This window comes from Saccostrea cucullata, unplaced genomic scaffold (genome assembly GCF_032062105.1).
Source record: "Saccostrea cucullata isolate Sc308-1 unplaced genomic scaffold, CSIRO_AGI_Scuc_v1 ctg84, whole genome shotgun sequence".
Lineage (NCBI taxonomy): Eukaryota > Metazoa > Mollusca > Bivalvia > Ostreida > Ostreidae > Saccostrea > Saccostrea cuccullata.
In genome coordinates this window covers 135,146-156,676 of record NW_026938747.1, presented here as the reverse complement: position 1 = coordinate 156,676, position 21,531 = coordinate 135,146, and the positions used below count along the sequence as shown (strand labels likewise).

At 36.7% G+C, this 21,531-nt stretch overlaps 2 protein-coding genes across 6 annotated transcripts; both read right to left on the bottom strand.

Annotated features, from left to right (window-relative positions):
- Nucleotides 1-4,040: 4,040 nt before the first annotated feature.
- Nucleotides 4,041-7,995, bottom strand: LOC134251167 (eukaryotic translation initiation factor 4E-binding protein 1-like). Its single transcript, XM_062733533.1, has 3 exons — nucleotides 7,759-7,995; nucleotides 5,641-5,814; nucleotides 4,041-5,283 (listed from the first exon to the last, which is right to left on the bottom strand). The coding sequence occupies exons 1-3, from the start codon at nucleotides 7,895-7,897 to the stop codon at nucleotides 5,243-5,245; spliced, it is 354 nt and encodes a 117-aa protein (XP_062589517.1). The 5' UTR covers nucleotides 7,898-7,995; the 3' UTR covers nucleotides 4,041-5,242.
- A 5,114-nt stretch (nucleotides 7,996-13,109) lies between these two features.
- LOC134251164 (uncharacterized) lies at nucleotides 13,110-21,531 on the bottom strand. 5 transcript variants are annotated; one of them, XM_062733528.1, is made up of 10 exons: nucleotides 19,067-19,315; nucleotides 17,880-17,926; nucleotides 17,455-17,528; nucleotides 17,266-17,368; nucleotides 16,693-16,806; nucleotides 16,524-16,591; nucleotides 16,123-16,358; nucleotides 14,166-14,229; nucleotides 13,960-13,992; nucleotides 13,111-13,390 (listed from the first exon to the last, which is right to left on the bottom strand). In XM_062733528.1, the coding sequence occupies exons 3-10, from the start codon at nucleotides 17,459-17,461 to the stop codon at nucleotides 13,317-13,319; spliced, it is 699 nt and encodes a 232-aa protein (XP_062589512.1). In that variant the 5' UTR covers nucleotides 17,462-17,528; nucleotides 17,880-17,926; nucleotides 19,067-19,315; the 3' UTR covers nucleotides 13,111-13,316. The 5 variants fall into 5 exon arrangements, with proteins under 5 accessions (XP_062589515.1, XP_062589512.1, XP_062589514.1 ...); XM_062733530.1 differs by lacking the exons at nucleotides 17,880-17,926; nucleotides 19,067-19,315 and adding an exon at nucleotides 21,513-21,531; XM_062733529.1 differs by lacking the exon at nucleotides 17,880-17,926.

Sequence of the window (21,531 nt, the reverse complement as noted above, 5' to 3'; positions counted from 1 at the left end):
GTTAACAGGTTGGGCACAGCCTACCAAATGGTACTTTATCCCCCGTTTGGTAGATAATCTACCATATCGGTAACGAATTTTACTAACCAAATGGGGGACAAAATTGATTGTGTTTAATTCCATAGAGTGGAGTGGAATTTCGCATAATTTTAAACCATGTGGAATAAACTATAGTTATTTATCGGTGTTCTGGGTGAAAAAAATCAAAAATTCTATGTGCAATTTTTTGCGCAGAGTCGTTCAAAAATTTGACATAAAACGTAGCTTATGTAAACAAGTGCAATGTTTCTCCATTTTTTACTTTAAAAGAAAATTCTCTCCTTCTCCAACGATGCTGCACCTGTCAATCATGTCCTTTACTTTCTATTTCGATTATCCGGGCAACCAATCAATTAGTGCAAACCAATCAAAACGATGATCTTTTTTAAACCTGGTGAAAAGTCGGATTTAACTACGGAGGCACATTCGTGTTAATTTTCAACTAGGAAATCAGAAGAAAAATAAGTTTTGCCTTTATTTCTCTTTATTTTGATCACAATGGCTTTGTTCTTCATAAAAATAGTAAATGCAGTTGGAGTATGACATAATTATTGTTTTAAAACGATGTACTTGGAACAAAAACAAGAATCATGGCAAAAGTCATTTTGTACATCTTTTATTGAGTATTATTTTTCGAATTTATTAAATTCACCAGTAATATGCATATTAAACCCCAAAAGATCGCATGGAATCTGCAACTTCATCCTAAAAGAAAAATAACAACAAGTATTACGTACAACTCTGGAAAAAATTAACTTTATAGCAGGAAGTGCCCACCATACCGGTAAGGCATGAGAAGCTCGTGTTTAACAGAATTTTATGGAGATAAACATTGACGAAGATCCAAAAAGAGATTGAAAGTTAACTCATTAAGAGTTAAATCACTAGAAAAAATTGGATTTTTATCCAACAAGACACAATAAAGATTTTTTTTTTGATCGTTTGATCAAGAAGTTCGGCTGTTAAAGACAACTATGGGTATTGTTTTTACGAAGTTACGGAGAAATTACACATAGAAATTCGACCGATTTATGTTAATTGTACGAGGAATGTGTTCACTAAAATCCCCCAATGCCTGAATAAATGCGCTTTTGTTTTATTTTAATAAGAATTGCAATAGAATAAAAAAGTCCCCCATTTGGTTAGTAAAATTCGTTACCAATATGGTAGATTATCTACCAAACGGGGGATAAAGTACCATTTGGTAGGCTGTGCCCAACCTGGTTAACCTCTGTTTATATTGAAAATATAATTTCAAGTTATATAAGAAGGAAATGATAGTATTCTTTCACAAACATATAACAAAAAATGTATTGGTTTGGGAATGAAATACTCGTAAGGTTTATTGTTGTAGTTCATCTATTTTAGTAATTTGTAGACTATAATTAGCACATATACCCTGCTGTATGTTTAGTTGTTTTACCACAAAAAATTATACATTGTTCCAGCATCCAAGTTACAACAGCCATAATGTGTTCTTTTATAAATCTGCAAAGCATATTTGATAAATTGTAGTTCATATATAATGTGATCCATGATATAGAAATAAAAGTTCTATAAATATTATGCAAAGTATGTCTCATTTATGTATTGATTTGTTTCCAAGAAATGTGCCTTCCTTTTTGTAATGAATGTATTGGCTTAACAAGTGGACATAACTCTTGTCAGGAGAATTAATTGTTCATGATCCACCCTACTCCTACTTAATAAAAAGAGCCTCAGTTAACTGCCCTATGCTCCCTAAATACAACAAACCAAAATAATCTCACTGTGACCCTCTAGCATGCTGGAGTAGTTCCACCCAAGAATGAGTCACATTCAGTACATGTACACAATAAACAGGATTACTGATCCTGGGATTTATCTGTCCTTAATGGATTTTCAGACCAGTTTCAATTATCATTTCAACAAAATATACATTACATATTGAAATATGAATAGCATTTGGGAAAAACGGGATAAATGCACTGAAAATTAATTATCCAAAATGTGAAAGCTTCATTGCACAGACACCTCACCTGGGTAGAATGATCAAGCCTTTTCGAGTATACATTTTTAGTGAATCAAAATAGAATGGTCAGCCATATGTTGATATTAATTTCTCAGAAATATTGTAAAGCAAGATACATGCATTTATGTGTTGAGTTTGTTGTTTAAGAGTTCCCTTTAATTTGACAAAAAATGTCAATGGCAATTAACTGGTGTTCAACCATTTTCTAAAAGATTTAAACCCCAAAATTTTCTGGGAAAATTACAACTTAAATTTTTGATACACCAGACTTTAGTGAACAGGAAGACTTCGACGTTCACAAACATTTGCTTATGTTTTCATTGTTATCCAAACAGGGCTACATTCTTTTGTAGTGTGGCGGTCAGCCGGGTTCGATCGCCGGTGGCCAGATAGCTCAGTTGGCAGAGCACCTGACCAGAGTTTCAGGGGGCCCGGGTTCGAATCCCGGTCTGGTCCCCTGCATTTTCTCCTCTCCCGTTACAGTTGGTGCCGTGCAATGCCCTGGAACTGACAGGTGAGAGGCCTGCCAGGGATGAGCCTGGGTTGGGGTCTTTGGAGGGCCAAAGACCTTTGAGGAGGGAGGAATGTGGCGGTCAGCCGGGTTCGATCGCCGGTGGCCAGATAGCTCAGTTGGTAGAGCACCTGACCAGAGTTGAGGGGGCCCGGGATCGAATCCCGGTCTGGTCCACTGCATTTTCTCCTCTCCCGTTACAGTAGTTAAGCTAATATGGCTGCACCTTTTCCCGATTTCAAATTTTCTACGGTGATAATGGTCATTCCCTGAATAATTCTTCATTATCTCTAGCCACATCATTTGAATCTGTGCACTTATTTCAACATACTCTTTTACCATCCATAATAGCCTTAACAAGAGGCCCACATTGCTCACCTGAGAAGCTTTGACCATGCTGTTCTTTACCAGATTTCTCCCTTGTAATACATTTTGTGACCTCACCCTACCCCCGAAGGTCATGATTTGAACAATTTAGAATCTACACTACCCCAGGATGCTTCCACATAAGTTTCAGCTTTTCTGGCCCATTTGTTCTTGAGAAGAAGATTTTCAAAGATTTTTCCTATATATTTCTATGTAAAACTTTGATTCCCTATTGTGGCCCCGCTTTACCCCGGGGGTCATGATTTTTACAATTTAATATCTACACTACCCAAGGATGCTTCCACATAAGTTTCAGCTTTCCTGTCCCAGTGGTTCTTGAGAAGAAGATTTTTAAAGATTTGTTCTATATATTTCTATGTAAAATTTGGATTTCCTATTGTGGCCCCGCCCTGCCCCCGGGGGTCATGATTTTAACAATTTAATATCTACACTACCCCATGATGCTTCCACATAAGTTTCAGCTTTCCTGGCCCAGTGGTTCTTGAGAAGAAGATTTTTAAAGATTTGTTCTATATATTTCTATGTAAAATTTGGATTTCCTATTGTGGCCCCGCCCTGCCCCCGGGGGTCATGATTTTAACAATTTAATATCTACACTACCCCATTATGCTTCCACATAAGTTTCAGCTTTCCTGGCCCAGTGGTTCTTGAGAAGAAGATTTTTAAAGATTTGTTCTACATATTTCTAATATGTAAAACTTGGATTCCCTATTGTGGCCTCGCCCTACCCCTGGGGGTCATGATTTTAACAATTTAATATCTACACTACCCAAGGATGCTTCCACATAAGTTTCAGCTTTCCTGGCCCAGTGGTTCTTGAGATTTTTTAACGACCCCACCCTATTTTTGTCTTTTCTTGATTATCTCCCCTTGTAAGGGGACCTGGCCCTTCATTTTAACAATTTAAACTCCCCTTCACCCAAGGATGCTTTGTACCAAGTTTGGTCAAAATTGGCCCAGTGGTCGAAAATGTGAAAAGTTTACAGACGGATGGACAGACGGACGACGGACAAAATGTGATCAGAAAAGCTCACTTGAGCCTTCGGCTCAGGTGAGCTAAAAACCATATATTAAAGAGAAAGAAAATTTGAAAACTTTTTAAAATTATTTAATAACGACAAATCAATAATGACTTTTGTTTACAGAGAAAACTCCTGCATAATCCACGGTGATAACTTTCTGGAATCTGCTGCCCTATTTCCTTTTTCGTTTTATTTAATTCGTAGACGATATCGCTCCATGTGGAATGTTGCCCAGATCTTGACAACTCAGCATGTCTGACACGAGGCCGGACAAAATCTTAACAAAATATGCACCAAAAAATCCTGTAACAAAACTAGGTCTGAGTTTATAAAACTTAGTTCAACAAAATCCTTAGATCCTAAGTAAATCAGGATGTTAAAAAAATTGAGATCATACAAACAGTTATTCACTGTCCATGTATGTCTGTAGTCTTAACAAACATAAAATGGTCACTTTGATGATCCACGATTTAAATGCAATATTCCATGTATTTCTTAGAACACAAAAATATCTGAAATCACATAATTTGCTTCTAGATTATTAGTTCTCATTTACAGGTCCAAGTATTTCTTTTTTCAATCAATTTGTTTCTTCCACCAAAATGTTTCTAATTACTGATGGTTCACAAAATTGGCACCAAAGTTAGGAAGATGTCCAAAATACTTGAATTTCAGGACGGAAAATCTGCATGAAGCTTGAGAATGTATAAAACTGTTTCTGTCAATCATTTTACATTACCGAATAATTTACAATACCTCACTGTTTCAACCTTAATAAAACAAATTTATTTTAAGATCAAAATACATCAATACAAATGTACAAATACTGTACAAAGTTTTGCAAAATCAACATACTGAACGTGTTCTTATTAAATCTGCATGACGAAATAAAAAACCTGCCGACATTAGTAATGCAAAAAATCAATCTTTCATCTAAAATAATCTCTTTGGCTGTTCAGACTTAAACTTTTGCTTTCCTCAACCAGTCTTTTTTCCAAACCTGACTTAATAGCACCCGAAATAAGATAACGACATGCAAATGTATACACATAGTTATTACATTATAGTACACCTGGATTTTTCCGTCTTGTGAAAATGTACAATTATTTCAGAAGAATGAAGGAGGTACTGAATTGAAAATCACACTAAATATAAACATGTCAAGTACGAAATATGACTAAGTCATAATGGAGTTATCTACACATAAACGTCTTCTGGAAAATAAAAGTACAGTCCTATAGATAACTGAAAGGCATTATGGGTAGTGTGTCACTAGATGTCCATCTCAAACTGGGGCTGATCCTCATGGCCCTCTATAAATAGAACAGTACACAACTTGATATTTAATTTTAAAATGTGATTTGCAATATAAGATATATTTAGAACTTGATTAAAGTTTATTATTTCAAAGGGGGGTGTTGTAAAATTGTGAACTTAAGTTTTTTTTTTCCCATATAAAAATATTTATGCATGGGCAAGTAAACATGAACTTTTCCTGCCATATTTCCCATGCACATCAGCACATTTTGGGCAGGTGCTTTTCAAGAAGTTTTCTTTTACTTGGTTTGCAGGAAACTTAGATCAATTTTACATGTTTTGAAAGAGGACTTGAATACAACAAAATGAGCACCTTCCAAATATCAATAATAGGTAATTAGGATAATGACTACCTTTCTTCTTTTGGTTTTCGTCGTGAACAATGTCCGTCCCGTTCTCCTTGGGGATGTTCTCAGAGGCTGGTGCTGTGACCCCTGGGATCTTGGCCATGTTGGGAGGAGGACTTTTTGTCAAGGGTGAGTTCCGACATTTAAGCAAAAACGATCTGTCATAGAAAATCTTTGTACCTAAAATGAAATTTTTTTTTTTGAATTTCTACTTCTTTGCATGACTTTGTATTAAAAACAAAGAAATTGAAAGAGTTGAGTGGTGGACCTTTATGAGGGAATAATCAAAAAGTTAAGAAATCTCTTATGTTGTAAAATCTAAAAAAAAAAAAGGACATAATAATCATCATTAAAGTACACTTATAAAGATAGACAGTAGTATTAGTTTATTTCTATTTGCAAGGTAGTCCCTAAGACAGGGGCTGGGGAATTTTCCTGCCTATGAATATAATGAAACAATCCCTTCATTATTCTGTATTCCCCTCAACCCCCTCGTAGTGGAGAAACCCCACATCCCCTTCTACTTTTTTAATGTCCCCTGCTATTTATAATTAGGGACAATACTGTATTAGTCACCAGTATATAAAATGATTTATAAAGGATGAGTCTCACTCCTATTTCAATAAAGATCAAACTGTAGTGTTTATTGGATGCACCACATGAACTGATCATAACCTATTAATATTTATGAGATAAATGCAGGAATATCCTTAAAAATCTACTTTTCATATGACAGTTATTGCATCATCCTTTGTTTTGTGTAACGACTTGTGGCAAGAATTGATAAAAGGAAAGATTATGCTGACACAAACATTTACTGGGTCAATATGTCTGTCAGTTTCTAAATATAAACTTTTCAGGATAAGCCAAAATATAGTCGGTCAAATATCCTGTTCTCCTAGAACTGCTTACATGTAATAAATGACAATTATTAACCCCAGTTTCAAGCCTACCACCTGATGAGAATAACAAATCCTAAGGGTCAAAAAGGTATTAAGCTTATTCCTTGTTATTTTAATGCAAACAGCTTGCTTGCAATATGTCCAAGAAAAAAAAACTTCTTAAGCACACTGCACTTTTCAGTATATATGCATTATATGATCACTTTAGATCCACATATTCTAGAGAGAAAGAACCCTGAACTTTCTAATCTAAATTAATAGAATAGAGGATATTAAAATTTGAGGAAGTTTTCTGTCACATGCAAAACGCCAATCTTGAAACTATAATAAAACTATTTTGATAAATCTTGGCACTTCAAAATATAGGACTATTTTATCCTTAATCTGGGATAATAAAGCTCTGAACCATGGAGTATTTTCAATGCAAGTTTAATCACAATATGTTAGAGTTAATAGCTGATTTTATTTAGTAAACAGTCCAGAATGACATTTTCAATGATCATTTTGATTGTTTAATTTGCTTTATGACTCTGGTTGGGGGAGGGGGTATTGGGTTAAGGGGGGTGTAGTTCCCCCTTTGCTGTGGATATTATTTTATTTTCCAAAATTGGTTCAAAATGCAGTTGAAAATATGCAAAACTTGAAGGACAATTAGACACCTATTGACATGCCCTAACTATTAACATGCTATTAAAGACAATGTGCTAGCTTTTTTTATATAACTATTGTCTTTAATGCAAAAACTCTATAGGCAAGTAAGAACTGAAACAATGCATGTAACTATGAGTTGAATGAAATGGTAAGATTGCGATGGAATCATCGTAGATATTCGCACCAATTGATATGCTACTAAACTGAAACGCATTTCAGCAACAAAACATTGTGACGTCACATGCCTGCACAGCAAGGAGCACATGGTCGGGCGTGTGCTATCTAAACGCAAAAATAATAATTTCTCTCTGTACATGCATTTACCTAGATATTTACTCTGCTACTCAAATGACACGAAATTTGATGGTTACGATGCTATTAAACACATCATTTTGCCGAGAAAAACAAAATATCACGTGGTCATGGCTGTCAGCCATATTGAAAAAAAAAATTGTTTACTTCGCAAAATAACAAATGAATTACAAAAGAGCATGCACATTCCTCGACAAGAGGTGGAATAAATTATACATCATTTAAAAACAAACAAGAAAATGAATTTAAGAAACCCTACCCCCAGGCGTTGTCGAGAAAATGGACCCTCCTGGTGTGGTGCTATAATCTTGAGGTAGTTGAGATAAATCGTTCAAAACTGCTCTTTTTGGAATCTCCCGGCCTGAAACAAGTTGTTGTGGCGAGCCCTGGGATGACATTGTTTTATTGCAATAATTATTTCTTAGTTAAGCTCCTTGCCAGCTGTTGACAGTCTCTTTCTTTCGGCATACACTCTTTCTGACTTTCCCTGTTTATGTTCCGACCACAACAGTGTCAACACTGTCACATGGTCTGGATGACGTCATCCAAACTTCCTATTCAGCTTGCTGCGGTTAGGGATCGTATCAAAATACGAAAAATCTGACGTTTGATTCATTTCATAATTATTTCTTTTAATTAGACAAACCTAAATTGTTTTAAAATATAGTCGTTGGATACATAAAATGTTTTCTGAATCATATTTGGGGAAAAGGGGGTTCACGTGTAGTAAAATCATTTTGATTGAAACACTAAGGGAGGGGGGGGGGGGGGCTATTAGTACAGGGTTCTAATATTGGATTGATTGATCGTATGTTGTTTAACGCCCCCTTTAACCCATATGGAGACGTCACCACTGGCCGGTGGAGAGCTGCAAATTAAGTCCTATACTCGGCAGTCAGGGCCATTGAACAGTGAGGGATCTTTATCGTGCCAGCTACTGCGACACGGGGCCTCTGTTTATACCTGTGGTCTCATCCGAAGGACCGGCCTTCACGTCCCACAGTGGGATTCGAACCCGTGAAATATCTAATTGGAATAATCTCCTTTGTAACTTTAGGTATCCTCATTTTTTAAATTGAAAATAAAAATTATGATTTACTCAATAATCTAAAGAAGGTCCACCGTCCTTTTCAGACGAAGACGATCACCTTAACACTATTAGTCCAGGCTTTAGTCTTGTCTTATATATATAAAAAACCTCTTTAGCTTAATACCCAATACTAGTAATTAGCATATGCAAGCAGGTGGTTTAATTACTAGAAGTTCAAAGTTCAAGAGTAAAGATTTACGACCTACATCCACCCTTGGTTCAAGGAGAAGTTAATTTTAAAGACCCATAATGTATAGGGGGGTTGCGTGAGTTGAAGGCTTTCTCTTTCTTTTCGATACACCAAAGCAGATCAAATAGTAACGACAAGGAACAGCCCATAGACTGTGAGAATAATGGTGTAACCATCTTCGCTAGCCAAGGGTTTCTGATACGCTACTCTCCTCATGAACCCTTGGCATACGGGATTCGGTACACCCGCGGTCGACCAATCAGCAATTGTTTTTTGTAAATGACGATAATTGCGTTCGGGATACTTCTTGACTCTTTAATCTCGGAAATGAAAAATGCAAGTAAACAACGATCCATAAGATAACATGCAATTCTATTAATAGCTATGGTTTCATCCAAAATCTTCAAAATATGTGATTAAGAATCTATATTGAAGCTTCGGATTTGTGCTATAAATAATAAATAAACATAACTCAATCACGGCTTCTTAATTATTCTTGAAAAAAAAACCTTGTGTTAATTTTTTTTTAAAACACGCGTTTTTATTTCTGTCGATGACGCAATCTAGCTGTGCGTACCTGATAGATTCGAAATCACGTGACGAAAACAATCCCGTCTTTTGACTTCACCGTATGCCAAGGGTTCATGAGGAGAGTAGCGTATCAGAAACCTTTGGCTAGCGAAGTTGTGGTGTAACTAACATTAGATGGAAGATTGATTGATTGTATCTTGTTTTATGTCCCATTCGAGAAGTTCACTCAAACAGAGACTTCACCATATACCGGTGAAGGCTTCTTTAGACCTTAACTCGGCACTCAGGACCACTGAGCAATGAGGGATCTTAATCGTGCCAATACTTGCCGTGACACGGGGTCTGAATTTTTAGGGTCTCATCCGAAGGACCCACAACTTTTACTTCGAGTGAAGGTCAGTCGCAATCGAGATTCCAACTCACGGCCTTGAACCGACCATGGAGAGAGCGCTCTACTTAGATGGAAGAAAGACTGAAGTGTCAGAGATGTGCGTGCGGTAAAGTCTGCAAAATAATCCAAGGTCTAGAGGGCTGAGGATATACACACCAAGCAAAAGGTCGATGTGGTACTGTGACAACCAACACACAGCTCACAGAACGGACTGGTGAGACGCAGGAGGATCCTAGCCAGGATAAAACCCAGAATACAACCTCCCCGTGTTTGGATCGTCCCAATTAAGACACCCACGGCGACATGATGGAGGAACCTCCAGCTGACCAGGGCTAACAGAAGCAACAAAAGTAATGGGAAAAAGGTTAAGAATATCAAGACCGGAAGAAAACGACGATATTAGTGTGGAGTAGCTTCGATCAAATTGTCATTGAGAAAACAGTGCAACGGAATGTAGAGAGGAAGAAAGAGATAATTACCGACCGATGGTGTTATAACAATGGGAAAGAGCGGCTTGGGATGGAGTAAGGAAAGTCGAGAAATGAGCAGAAAGATAGGCGGGAGCGAAGGATCTGAGAATGTCGACAAGAACTTAATCTGAAAAAAAAGTTTTTAAAAAAAAGCGAAGGTCTTAAATTGGGAAAAAAATATCACGGAAGACGTCAGGTTAAGGCTTTCAGCTACGGAGAGCGGAGCAACTGAGTCAGAGAAAGAAAAAAAAAGCAGAACAGGGAAAGATTTGGTAAGAACTCAAAGGAGTTTTTAAGTGAAGAAAGGTCAGGAACACTTCACTATTCAAATGGTATTTACATGAAACACACTCTGATCCGCTGAGAGAAAAATCAATGTGTAAATGGCTAAATGTACAAATGATATAAGAGGTTACCGTTATGCTGGATGTGAAGAAGCCTACCAGTATATATGAAAGGAAGAGAGTGGTCAAGAAAGCAAGATCAGTCTAAGCTCCTGGGCTAAACGGGAAAGTATATAGTGTGTAAAAGGTGCCCAACGTTACTAAGAAAATTGTGGCAACTCTCCAGAATTTTTTACTCATATGGAGATGCCACCAGTTAGCGGTGGAAAGCTGCAAATTTTTTACCTATACTTGGCTCTCAAAGCCATTGAGCAGTGAGGACTCTTTTTCATGCCAGCACCTACTGCAACACGTAACCTGGGTTTATACCGTCTCATATCCGAAGGACCAGTCTCCACGTCCCACATATACAGTGAGATTCAAACCCCGTCATAAAGATCAACTCCTTACTTCACGATTCTAGAGCTGACGCTCGATTTACCTCTGTGCAACACCGGCGATCGTGGATGTTTTGTACCGAAAGAGAACTATAAAACAACCAACCAGTTTAGAATATTATCTTTTCTAAATAAGAGAGTTAAAATGTCCATTTCAGTACTAGCTAGCGAAGATGATATCAGGGTACAGGATGAACATCAGGTACAAACAGAAGTCGGGCACACCAGAGTACTCCATATGCGTAGAAGACGTATGTGTGATAAATCTCATCAGAGAAGCCAAAAACATTAGACATAATCAGCGCATATGGAACTGTGCTCCATAAGCTCATTAAGTCGGCGATGGAGCTGTACCATACACCAAACAAGGTTCAATTGTAGGGGATTGTCAAGAGCTCCTTCGGAGAAATGCAGATAGGATTACGGTCGATGACAACACCCCATCCTGGCAAAAAGTAGAGAAAGGGATAGGTCAAGGATGTACTCCAAATTTATCAGCAACCAATCAGAGACTATAAGGATGATCTAAGAGTGTCAATAACCACTAATGTACAGGCAAGCCGGCTTTTATCAACATTGGAAATAGCGTTTCCTTGGCAGGCATGAAGTTCAAGCCAAAGAAATCCAGATGGTTAAATTTGTATTGAGGAAGGGGTGTGTTATCAAACTAGTCAAAAAGCAAATGCAAGGAGAGGAAATCCCATCAATAATTGGATACTGGTAGTACCCAATTACATGCTTGGGGAAATGGTTAAATAAATCTCTCACATACAAAGATAGCTGCAAGCATGGAAGACACAAAGAAGCACCTTTCCTGGCTTAAACTGGTTAATGGCAGCGGATTAACGGGAAAGGAAAAGGTATAAGTTACCATCTACCAAGACTAATGTGCTGCTGCTCCTTATAAATGAAATCGCAACTACTACAGTCGAACCCATGAAAAGGAAAGCGAGTGGCCGTCTAAGGAGATGGCTAGGAGTTCCACCATCATTAACATCGACAGCATCTCAACTCAATTAGGCAAACCAGTTTCATCTGTGGCGGACACATCAGACGACAGGATCGCAAGAGTAGGGATCAAGGCAAGGACAGGAAGAAAGTGGTATGGAAAAATATCAATGAGGCAAGCAGAGAGTATGTTATACCTACGAAACATCATTAAAATTCACTCAATGGGCGACAGGGTGTGGGAATGTAGCATTTTCAGAAGTAGTCAAAAGCAGCAGCAGCAGAGAGACGCAGCATGGTTCAGACTGAAGTATGGTGCACTGTGGAAGATCAACAGAACGCGGAAAACAGGGGGCCTGGATGATGTACATGTGGAACTTATCGGAGCAGGAATTAACATGTGCAGAACTATGGAGGAAGAATCAGTTTAAAATCTCGTTCCTGTTGAGGCAAGTGTAGGACACACTCCCATTTCCTTTTAAACTCGAAATAGTGGAGACTAAGTGAAGATTCGAACAAAATGCTGCATGGTAAGAGACCATGGCACATGAAGAAAAAAAAATACGACATGAGACAAAGACAGGTACAGTTTGTGAGACTAGGTGAAGCCCCAGCCAACAAAATAACAGCAAGGTTGACATCAATGCTGGATAGAGGGCATGACTATGAGCTCGGAGTCAGTGGATCTAGACAGAAAGTTAGTTTTCCCTAAAGTCGTGAAAACCAACCCCTACAACCAGACGCAGTATTAATGTCACAGCAGTCGAGGACGTTGGTCGTTATAGAGCTGACCTTGTGAATTGTGAGAAGGCACATGAGATATGCAGACCTCATGACCCACTGTAACATTTAGAGGATGGAGCGTTTGGCTATTTCCGATAGAGAATGGCTGCAGAGGGTTCCAGCGCAATCGGCATGGAAGCTGCTCGTACAGTTAGGAATATCAGGAAGAGCATCCAAGACAGCAATTTTCATATTCTTCCAAAATATCGTACATCCACAAGATCCACATTTACGAAAGGTATCCACTGTGCAGCCCAGATTGTTGCCTGGTAAGGAATCCATTGAAGAACATTCTATAGAATCCATTGAAGAGCATTACATGTAATCAAACAGATAAAGTTTCTTTCACAGATGAATGCTCAGTTGGTCATTATATCGACAAATATTTAACAATGATATAAGTATTTAGAAAACAGACAAAGTTATTAATTCAGTTCTTTTATTATTTTCTCCTAACGAGTATATTGTCAAATAAAAATATTGTTATAAAAATACTAAAATTAGAGTATATCAATAAATAAATAATAAAATATGACAAAATAAAGTTTATTGACTTCGGTATTTTCCTTAATGCTTATAGAAGAATCAAATGTGAAGATCTTGTCACATGACGTCCGTGGAACATCACATGACCTAGTGTAATTCTCTTCTCCTGCGAAACCTCCAGCACCTAAGTCGTGAAAGAGCACCATGCATCTCTTCTTCGTCTAAAACAAGACAGTGCAATGGAAATAATGATTAACAATGGACACAAATACCCGGTATAACGATGTACATATTTAAGGAATCACTGTCTAGTTAATGTAGTATGCCAGATCACAAATATAATTTGCATAACGGGCTTCGCCCGTTATGCATACATATTTTCCCAATGTCCCTGGCATACTATACTAACTAGACAGTGATTCCTTATATTTCCATTTCATTGTGAAATAAAATTGTAGATTTAGACTTTAAAAATGTAAACTAATAGATTTAAATTACACAAGGACTTCCATGACAATCTCAAAGGTCCTCGCCCACTGACGTCAAACACAAAGGAAGCCACACGAGATTTACATGTATATTTTGCCTCCTTAGCATCAGACACAGAGACAGATGCGCACGAGATTTGCATGCGTATTAGGTCTCCTTAGTTCTGACCTATCGACCTGCCTAATTTACATTCCGGCAGAATTATCAAGAAATAAACTCCCCTAATTTTCAAAGAGTTTTCACAGAGAGAAAAAATTAGAAATGGAAATATTTAATCGTATAGCTTGAAATTATTACTTACCTACTGCATTTTCGTCATTCATCGCAAAGAGAGCTGCAAAAAGGAGTGAATTTGAGGTTATGGTCGATGTGGTATAAAGTATGACAAACTGACAGAAAGGGAGATAAACCTTATCCATCAATGCAAAAAGGGAGATAAACTTTACCATCAAAGCAGAAAGGGAGATAAACCTTACCCATCAATGCAAAAAGGGAGATAATCCTTACCCATAAGAGCAATAGCAGACATGTCTGGTTCTTCGCGAAACCAACTCTTTACAAATTCCGCTGTCTATAAATGGAAACAAAATATATCTCTATCAAGCCTAAATTTTATTTATGCTCCGATTACAATGATTTCTAATAATATGAGTCTTTCACTGATTATGATTTAAGGTCTATTCTATTTATTTCATAAAACGTATTCTAAGATTCTTCATAAACTAAAATGAATAGGTCTTTTCTTTCTTAGTTATCAACAGTCTAGTCGAACCCTCAAACGGGGGTATACCCTCAAACGAGGGTTTTCCTTCCCTTAATGCAACGCTCGAAAGCGGAAGAACGATAACTCTTCTTAATTAAAAAATAAATATTTTTTTAAAAAATCACAAACATACAAAAATGAATTGTCTACACCTTTGTTTTCAATTAAAATATAAAATAATTTTTTTTTTCGTTTTTATTTTCCTTATTTCTGAAGCACAAAATTTGTTTACAGGACAGAGGAAATTCGGACGGGCACACAAGAAAGTGTCGAAAAATAAGAAATAACATGTTAATTACACAAAATTTTTAGCACCGGGGAAAGGAAATATATGTATTTCAACTTTAAACGAACCATTGTTTGTTTATTCATCCGTTTTATTAAATTATGAATAAAAAATCGAGTTGTATCAAGCATGGAGATCAAGGCACAGAATACGCTAACTTTGGGAGAGAAAAAGTCTCGATTTTAGCAATAAAATATACTTTTTCGCAATACAATCTCTTTAAACATCTTTAATCTATCAAATTTGAGTACATACAGAGCTACGAAATAATCCATCACTTTGCACGAGCATATTTTGTGGACCACACGTTTTTCCGTGAAAACGGCACTATTTTGAGTGTCTGCGCATGCGCGTACCCCCGTTTGAGGGTACGGTTTTCCTACTTCCGTTTACCCCCGTTTGAGGGTTCGACTAGACTGATCAAAGAGATGTATTTGTTTGTGCTACGTCCCTTCGAATTTTTCACTCGCTTAAATTGTCGGTGGAGGGCTGCACATTTAGACATGCACTCGACACTTAGAGCCTTTTGAGCAGTGAGGTTTTTTTTCATCTTAGCAAATAGCAGCTACTACCAGTCTAGACGAACTCCAAAAACGGCGTTAACGGAAGTGAGAATTTCAGTCCAGAAAAGACTCCAAAAAACGAGTCCACGTATGCGCAGTTACATCAAAAAACGGTGAAAAATCGTGAAAAGTGCTTTTGCAAAAAATTGGATTACCTTGCAATGATGTAAGTTCTCAGAAATGATTAATAATAAATGTTTTTATAGAAAGTATTTGTTAGAATTTTGATTTCATGTGCAAATAGTTTTTAATTTCAAGTCAAAGTTGACCAACTACGAGGTTCAGCCAGACCTCGTACAAGTAGGATACAAAATACAAATTAAACAGTCTAAATCTTATGAAAACATCTCTGTGGTTGATAATTTGTTTGCAGTGAACTGATTTTACAAGTTTTTTGTAAGTAAGGGACGCTGGCGAATTTTCAGTTGTTCGAATTTCCTCTGTCTTTCATGTCTCTCGTGTACGAATGAATTTCAGCATGTTTAGAGCAGCAATGAGCAACTGCATTGTAAATACATATATATCTTACCAATAATTAAAAAAGTACTGAATTGATGGTTTTAAACATAAATAAGAGTCGATCTGAGGTAATAGTTACATGATAATCCATTCAGTTTCCACATTTCCTCCGTTCGGTTGCTTTTTTGAAAAAAGTTCACGTTTCAAGTTAGATCAATTACAAAGAAAAATAAACGTTTAGAAATTAAATATATGATAAAAGGGAAAAATATGTAAAATTGAACAATTGACTACGACACAGAACTTTGATTTTATACGGTCTCGTATGAAAGACCGTCTCCATATTCACGGAAAAATATAAACTTCCTACGCCATATACATTAGGTTACTTACGCTGACTTGCAGTTGTGAGACAATCCATCTGGAGAAAACCTTAGTCAGAAATCCACAGAGTCGGGCCGACTTTCCCCGGAACTTAATCTTCACCTTCCTCACTGTACACTCGACGTTACCATGGTGAACAAACCTATTGATAGTGTCATGGTCAGCTGTATGGTGACCCTGGGGTTCCCCGTGAGATGAGTTGACTGGGGAAGCCCTAGAATGGCGGATGTTTTGATATCGATGTCCTGGAAAGACAGTTTACAACATGATCGAAAGAAATATAGTGCTGTAAAGAAGGGTTAAGGTTTGAAACATATATATAATGAACGCTTGTCAAATATTCCTCATTGACATTGGAAACAAAAAATTTTAAGTTTTTTATGCTCGCTTTCTTATCACGAGGTACTCACGTGGTGGGAGACTGATGACCAATGAAAGACCTGATACAATGACGTCGAAATCTCCGTCACCAGAAAGTCTGAAAAAGGAACATACTTTTTAAGGCAAAGGGATATGGAAGCAGGTTTACGAATGCAGATAAAAAGGGTTTATCACAAAAAAGTAACACGGAACGCTCACAATCTGCCGTATGTAAAGTGGTAGTTTCCCGTCATGCTTAGCCCACCTCCTCTTGTGGTGATGTTGTCTTGTATCAACGCCGCTGACGGTAAATGTAGATTTGTTGTTCGCATCCTTAAAAGTTGCATTTAGAAAGTATAACTTGGGTATACGTACACTTAATTTATGTACCGCATGTTTATTTATATAGCATTATTTACACACATGAAGTTGTCGGATTTTTCCGATCATGACAAGGAGCACACGGCCGTGACCGGTTGGCGGGGGTGTTCACTACTCCATGGCACCTGATCCCACCTCTAATGTTTAAGGGGCCCATGATTGCTCTGCTCCAAATTTGTATTGTTTAATTAAAGGACATTTGAGCTTAAATACTGTTCCTTATCTCCATATATTTCATCAATGTAATTTGGATACAATTTCTGGTGAATATAAAGATAACTGATTTTTTAATTAAGGGGGAGGAGGTTACTACAAAATTTACGTGTCATGTTGTAAATTTTGTATTTACTGCCGCTTGGTAAATTCAAAATTTACAACATGACATGTTCAAAATTCGATTTTGCAAGTCACCTAGTAAGTTGGAAGTGCACACCCGATGCTTCTCCGATCTGGTCAGGAATGTCCCTCTGCAGCAGACGTTCAACCACCGCCCTCACGTGCACATTTAGTGCTTCTGCACCGAAAGTAGATAACAAAATGCATTCTTATATGTGTTGAAATTTTAAAAATCGTGTTTTTCAAAAACTAAATCTGACTCACCAGACATCCTGTTGGGTTGCTCTTCTTAATCAGCTAGTCGGAGACATTTCCCAAGACCGATGTGGCAGAAAAACCTGAGACACAGATATATATAATTAGATTTCCAATCAATCGATTGATTAAATCAATCTGGATGAACTCGTTCGAAGCCTGTCATTGTTTTCTATATCGATCTGACTATCTCCGCAGCGCTCTGTATCCCCCCTAATTTAGGAGAGGACTCTATCGATTGTGATTCCATGTTAGAGAGACAGTGTGTGTGCCTCAAGTGTACTAACCTTCACTTAGCAGGACTCCGAACATAAAAAAAACAAATCTGCATATCAAAGAGCGAGAAAATAACGAAGCAATTTATAATCAGCGTAAAAAAGAAGAGATGGAAGATAATCCTGATTATTATAAAACTTCCCTTGGTGATTACAAACCTATGAAGATATTCCTTAACGTTCTCTTCACATTCCCAATGTTTTATCTGTAAATAAAGGATGACATATTAAATTGACGAATCAACTGCCGTTTCCATTCCTTTATAGCTGGATACAATGTAAATTTACTTTTGGATTCTCCAGCATCAATTTACCATAATGATTTGAATTTGGAAAGAGTTTTACAGAACGGATAAAATTTATTAAATAATAAAGGAAATAATTTCATTATTATTATTATTTTTTTTTTTTTACAAATTCTCCAGTAATTTGAAAATAAGAATCACAGAGTTCGGTGCCTATATCCAACTATAGTAGGTTACATATAAATAACTGCCTCTTTACTCAGATGATAATCAGTGTCAGACATTAGCTACTAGTATAAATATTTCATGACTGAATCTTGATCAGATTACATGCAGACCTATTATTTATCTATAGCAGTACATTCCGACGAGAAAGTGATAACTTAATACATGTACTGATGTGCACTGCAGCTCTATCTCCGTTTTATTTAAACCTTGTCACTTTTCCCGCGCCAAGTTCCACGTGTTCGATCAGCTCTACTCGGTATCAACCTGCACTTGTTTAATTATAGCCTAGAGATTTACAAGAAATATATGTTTTTACTCTAAATGTTTTCAACACAGCTGGATAAATCGATGAAATGTTTTCATCGTTGAAATATATATAGCAGTCCCACTAGGCTTCATCGACCTGCATAAAAGCGAACACAATAAAATATTTGCTTTGAAATTTCTCCGATTCGATTAATGATTATCACTCCAAGTGTGGCTGGGAGGTGTACGGATGGGAAATGGATGAAATAAATCCTACTTATACCTATTGATGCCTTTTCTCCACAAAAACGGGAAGAGGAAGAAACTAATCGATTGTAGCAACTGAACCTTTTCCGATTCTGTGGACCTACAGTTCCAAACAAAGCTTTTGTAAAGAAACTAGTTGCAAAATGGTTGCTGATTTGACAAAATGAATCGGTTTTATTCGTTTTGAGATATTACTATATACCAAAACAAAGTTCATAGATTGTAATGTTAAAAACGAAACTACACGTAATATAATATTCAGCGTATGTGCAGGGTGGTTAAAAAGTGAATGTATATCAATTTCCAACTGGAAATAAATTTAATCTGTAAAAATTAATATAAAACAATTAACTTTCATACCTGTTAATTAAAGAAGACTATAGTAGTTTCCTCGTGATCCTATGATGTAGGGCACGTGTTTATACTGACATGGCGCGTCAACATACACATGTATAATAATACATTATTTAATCATGAGTAGAAAATCAATGATCCCGCTCTGTTTTGTATATAGCAATCCAGAACACCGTCCCAGCTGAGAGAAGACCGACATTCAGACATACAGTAAAAACAGCAGTCTGTTTACATGGTTAGTTAGGACACTTGTTATGAGATGGGCTACTCCCATTTATAATCGATGTTTCAGACCAACACCCCGTCTCACAAAATATCGTGTTATAATAGGTACACAGCGATAGTACGCAGTGATGGAGGTATATCAGAGGACTATGAACACCTGGAGAAGTTGTACCCAGACCTTAGATATAAACCGTGTCTTCAAGACGCATAATTACTGATATTTATAGAATATATACACGTATAATTGAAAAATTTCATACCAACGACTACTTTAGTGTAAAATGATATGGAGTGGGGTCAATTACTTAGTAAAACGCGCGGTCTTCGTTTGAGAAAAAGAGCTGTGTTTGTGAAATACTTTGCCCTTGAATGATAACTTTTGGCGAAAGTTGATTTCTCAAATACATGTCAAACTCCAAGGTCAAGGGAACAAACAAATGTTGTTACTCAAAGAAATAACTTGTTCTTAATGAATATAGGGCCAAATTAAGGGAAGGCTTGTCATAAGAAATACACATATGAAATATTAAAGATCAAGCACCAAATGTTTAAAAGTAATAGTTTTGCTGACGTTTTTCAAAAGTAGGTCAAACTTCAAGGTCAAGTTAAAAAGAAAAGTTGCTGAAAATTGTTGGTTTACAAAGGAAGTGTCACATGAAATACACCTGTAAAACAGGAAGGCGTTAGTACTAACTGTTTGAAAGTTATGTCTAAAGTCTAATGTTAACGTTTTTAAAAAAAAAGTGGGTCATAAACAAAGGTTAAGGTCAAAATGTTAAAATATTTATATATCCGTTTAACGGTCTTTTCAAAATGAATGCAAAAAGCCCAAGCACCAACTGTTCGAAATTTATGACCAAGGTTAAAGTTGGGTAAATTCTGACAAAAGAAGAGGGGCGTATTTGGCGTGTGATCTGCAGGAATCATTTGTACGAAACATTTATTAAATGTCCATAATTTGGTTGGATGACTATAGCTTGTCAGATTTAACAAACAACCATAGGATTTTTTTATTTAGTTTGAAATACCTTGTCGGATAATTACTTTTATTACAGTTTTTTTAAGGAGGTACAATAACATAGTAATGCTTTACAAAAAATAAACACCTATAAGATAAAAGGCATATATAGATAATAAGTGTACTTGTACATGTACATCAAAGTTTAAGTAGAATAGAAGATTGCAATTGATTTCGCTCTCGGTGCAACTAACCTACGTTATCTAATTAAAAACTTTAATAAATTAAATGAAACTGACAAAAGAATCGATTGTTTAAAAAAAAAATTAACGCCCCTCGCGAGGCTCGAACCAAAAACTATTCCCTTCTGGCTCAAAAATTAATATAAAACAATTAACTGTTCATAGCGCTGTTAAAATTACTGTTGGAGGTATTAGGAATTTTTGCGAGCGCTCGCGAACGTTCGCTCTGCAGGACAGGCCTCATCAGGTAGCCCATCTATCTGAGCTATCAACTGCTTCACATTTTTGGGGATTTAAAAAGGACAAAGAAGCACCACATTTACACAGTTGGACTTTTTGGGAAAAAGTTCATTTTATTATGGTCTCTGGGTCTTCTCTCTCCATTTTTTGCAAATGTGTGGTCGTTTCTTTGAATTAAAATGCACACAAATAACGTTTCAAAATCATGGAGAGAAGACCCAGAGATAGAAAATTTTTAGAAAAACGTGCTTAAAAATGTACCATTTTGTACCAAATGTCTGATCTAGCCAATTTTCAAGTTGATTTTTAGCAAATCAAAACACACTTTCAGGAAAATGTTTTTCTTTCCGATTTCACAGGAACCCAATAAATAAAAAAAATGTTAAAATTTCTTGAGGCATGTCGATAAAATTTTCACTATTCAAGCACGCCCAGATTCCTGCCGAATGCCAATCAAAAGCGCCCTCGTTCTTTGGTCAAATTTCAGGGTCAAGGTCAAGGGGTCAAATATAATAGTACCCAAGGAAAGGTCCTGTCACAAGGAATACAAATATGAAAAATAAAAGTCATACTTCCAAATGATAAAAGTTATGGCAATGTGGAAGCTTTTGCGAAAAAGCGTACAAACAGATAAACAAACAGAAAGACAGACGGAAAAAACATGGCAAAACTATATACACCCGGATCTTCGACAATAGAGGCATGAAAGTTAGGGCAAAACTGATCACAATGCACTGAACATGCCTATAATAGATTTATACTCGATCATCAAGAGTTACATACATACCTTTCACTACTACTTGATC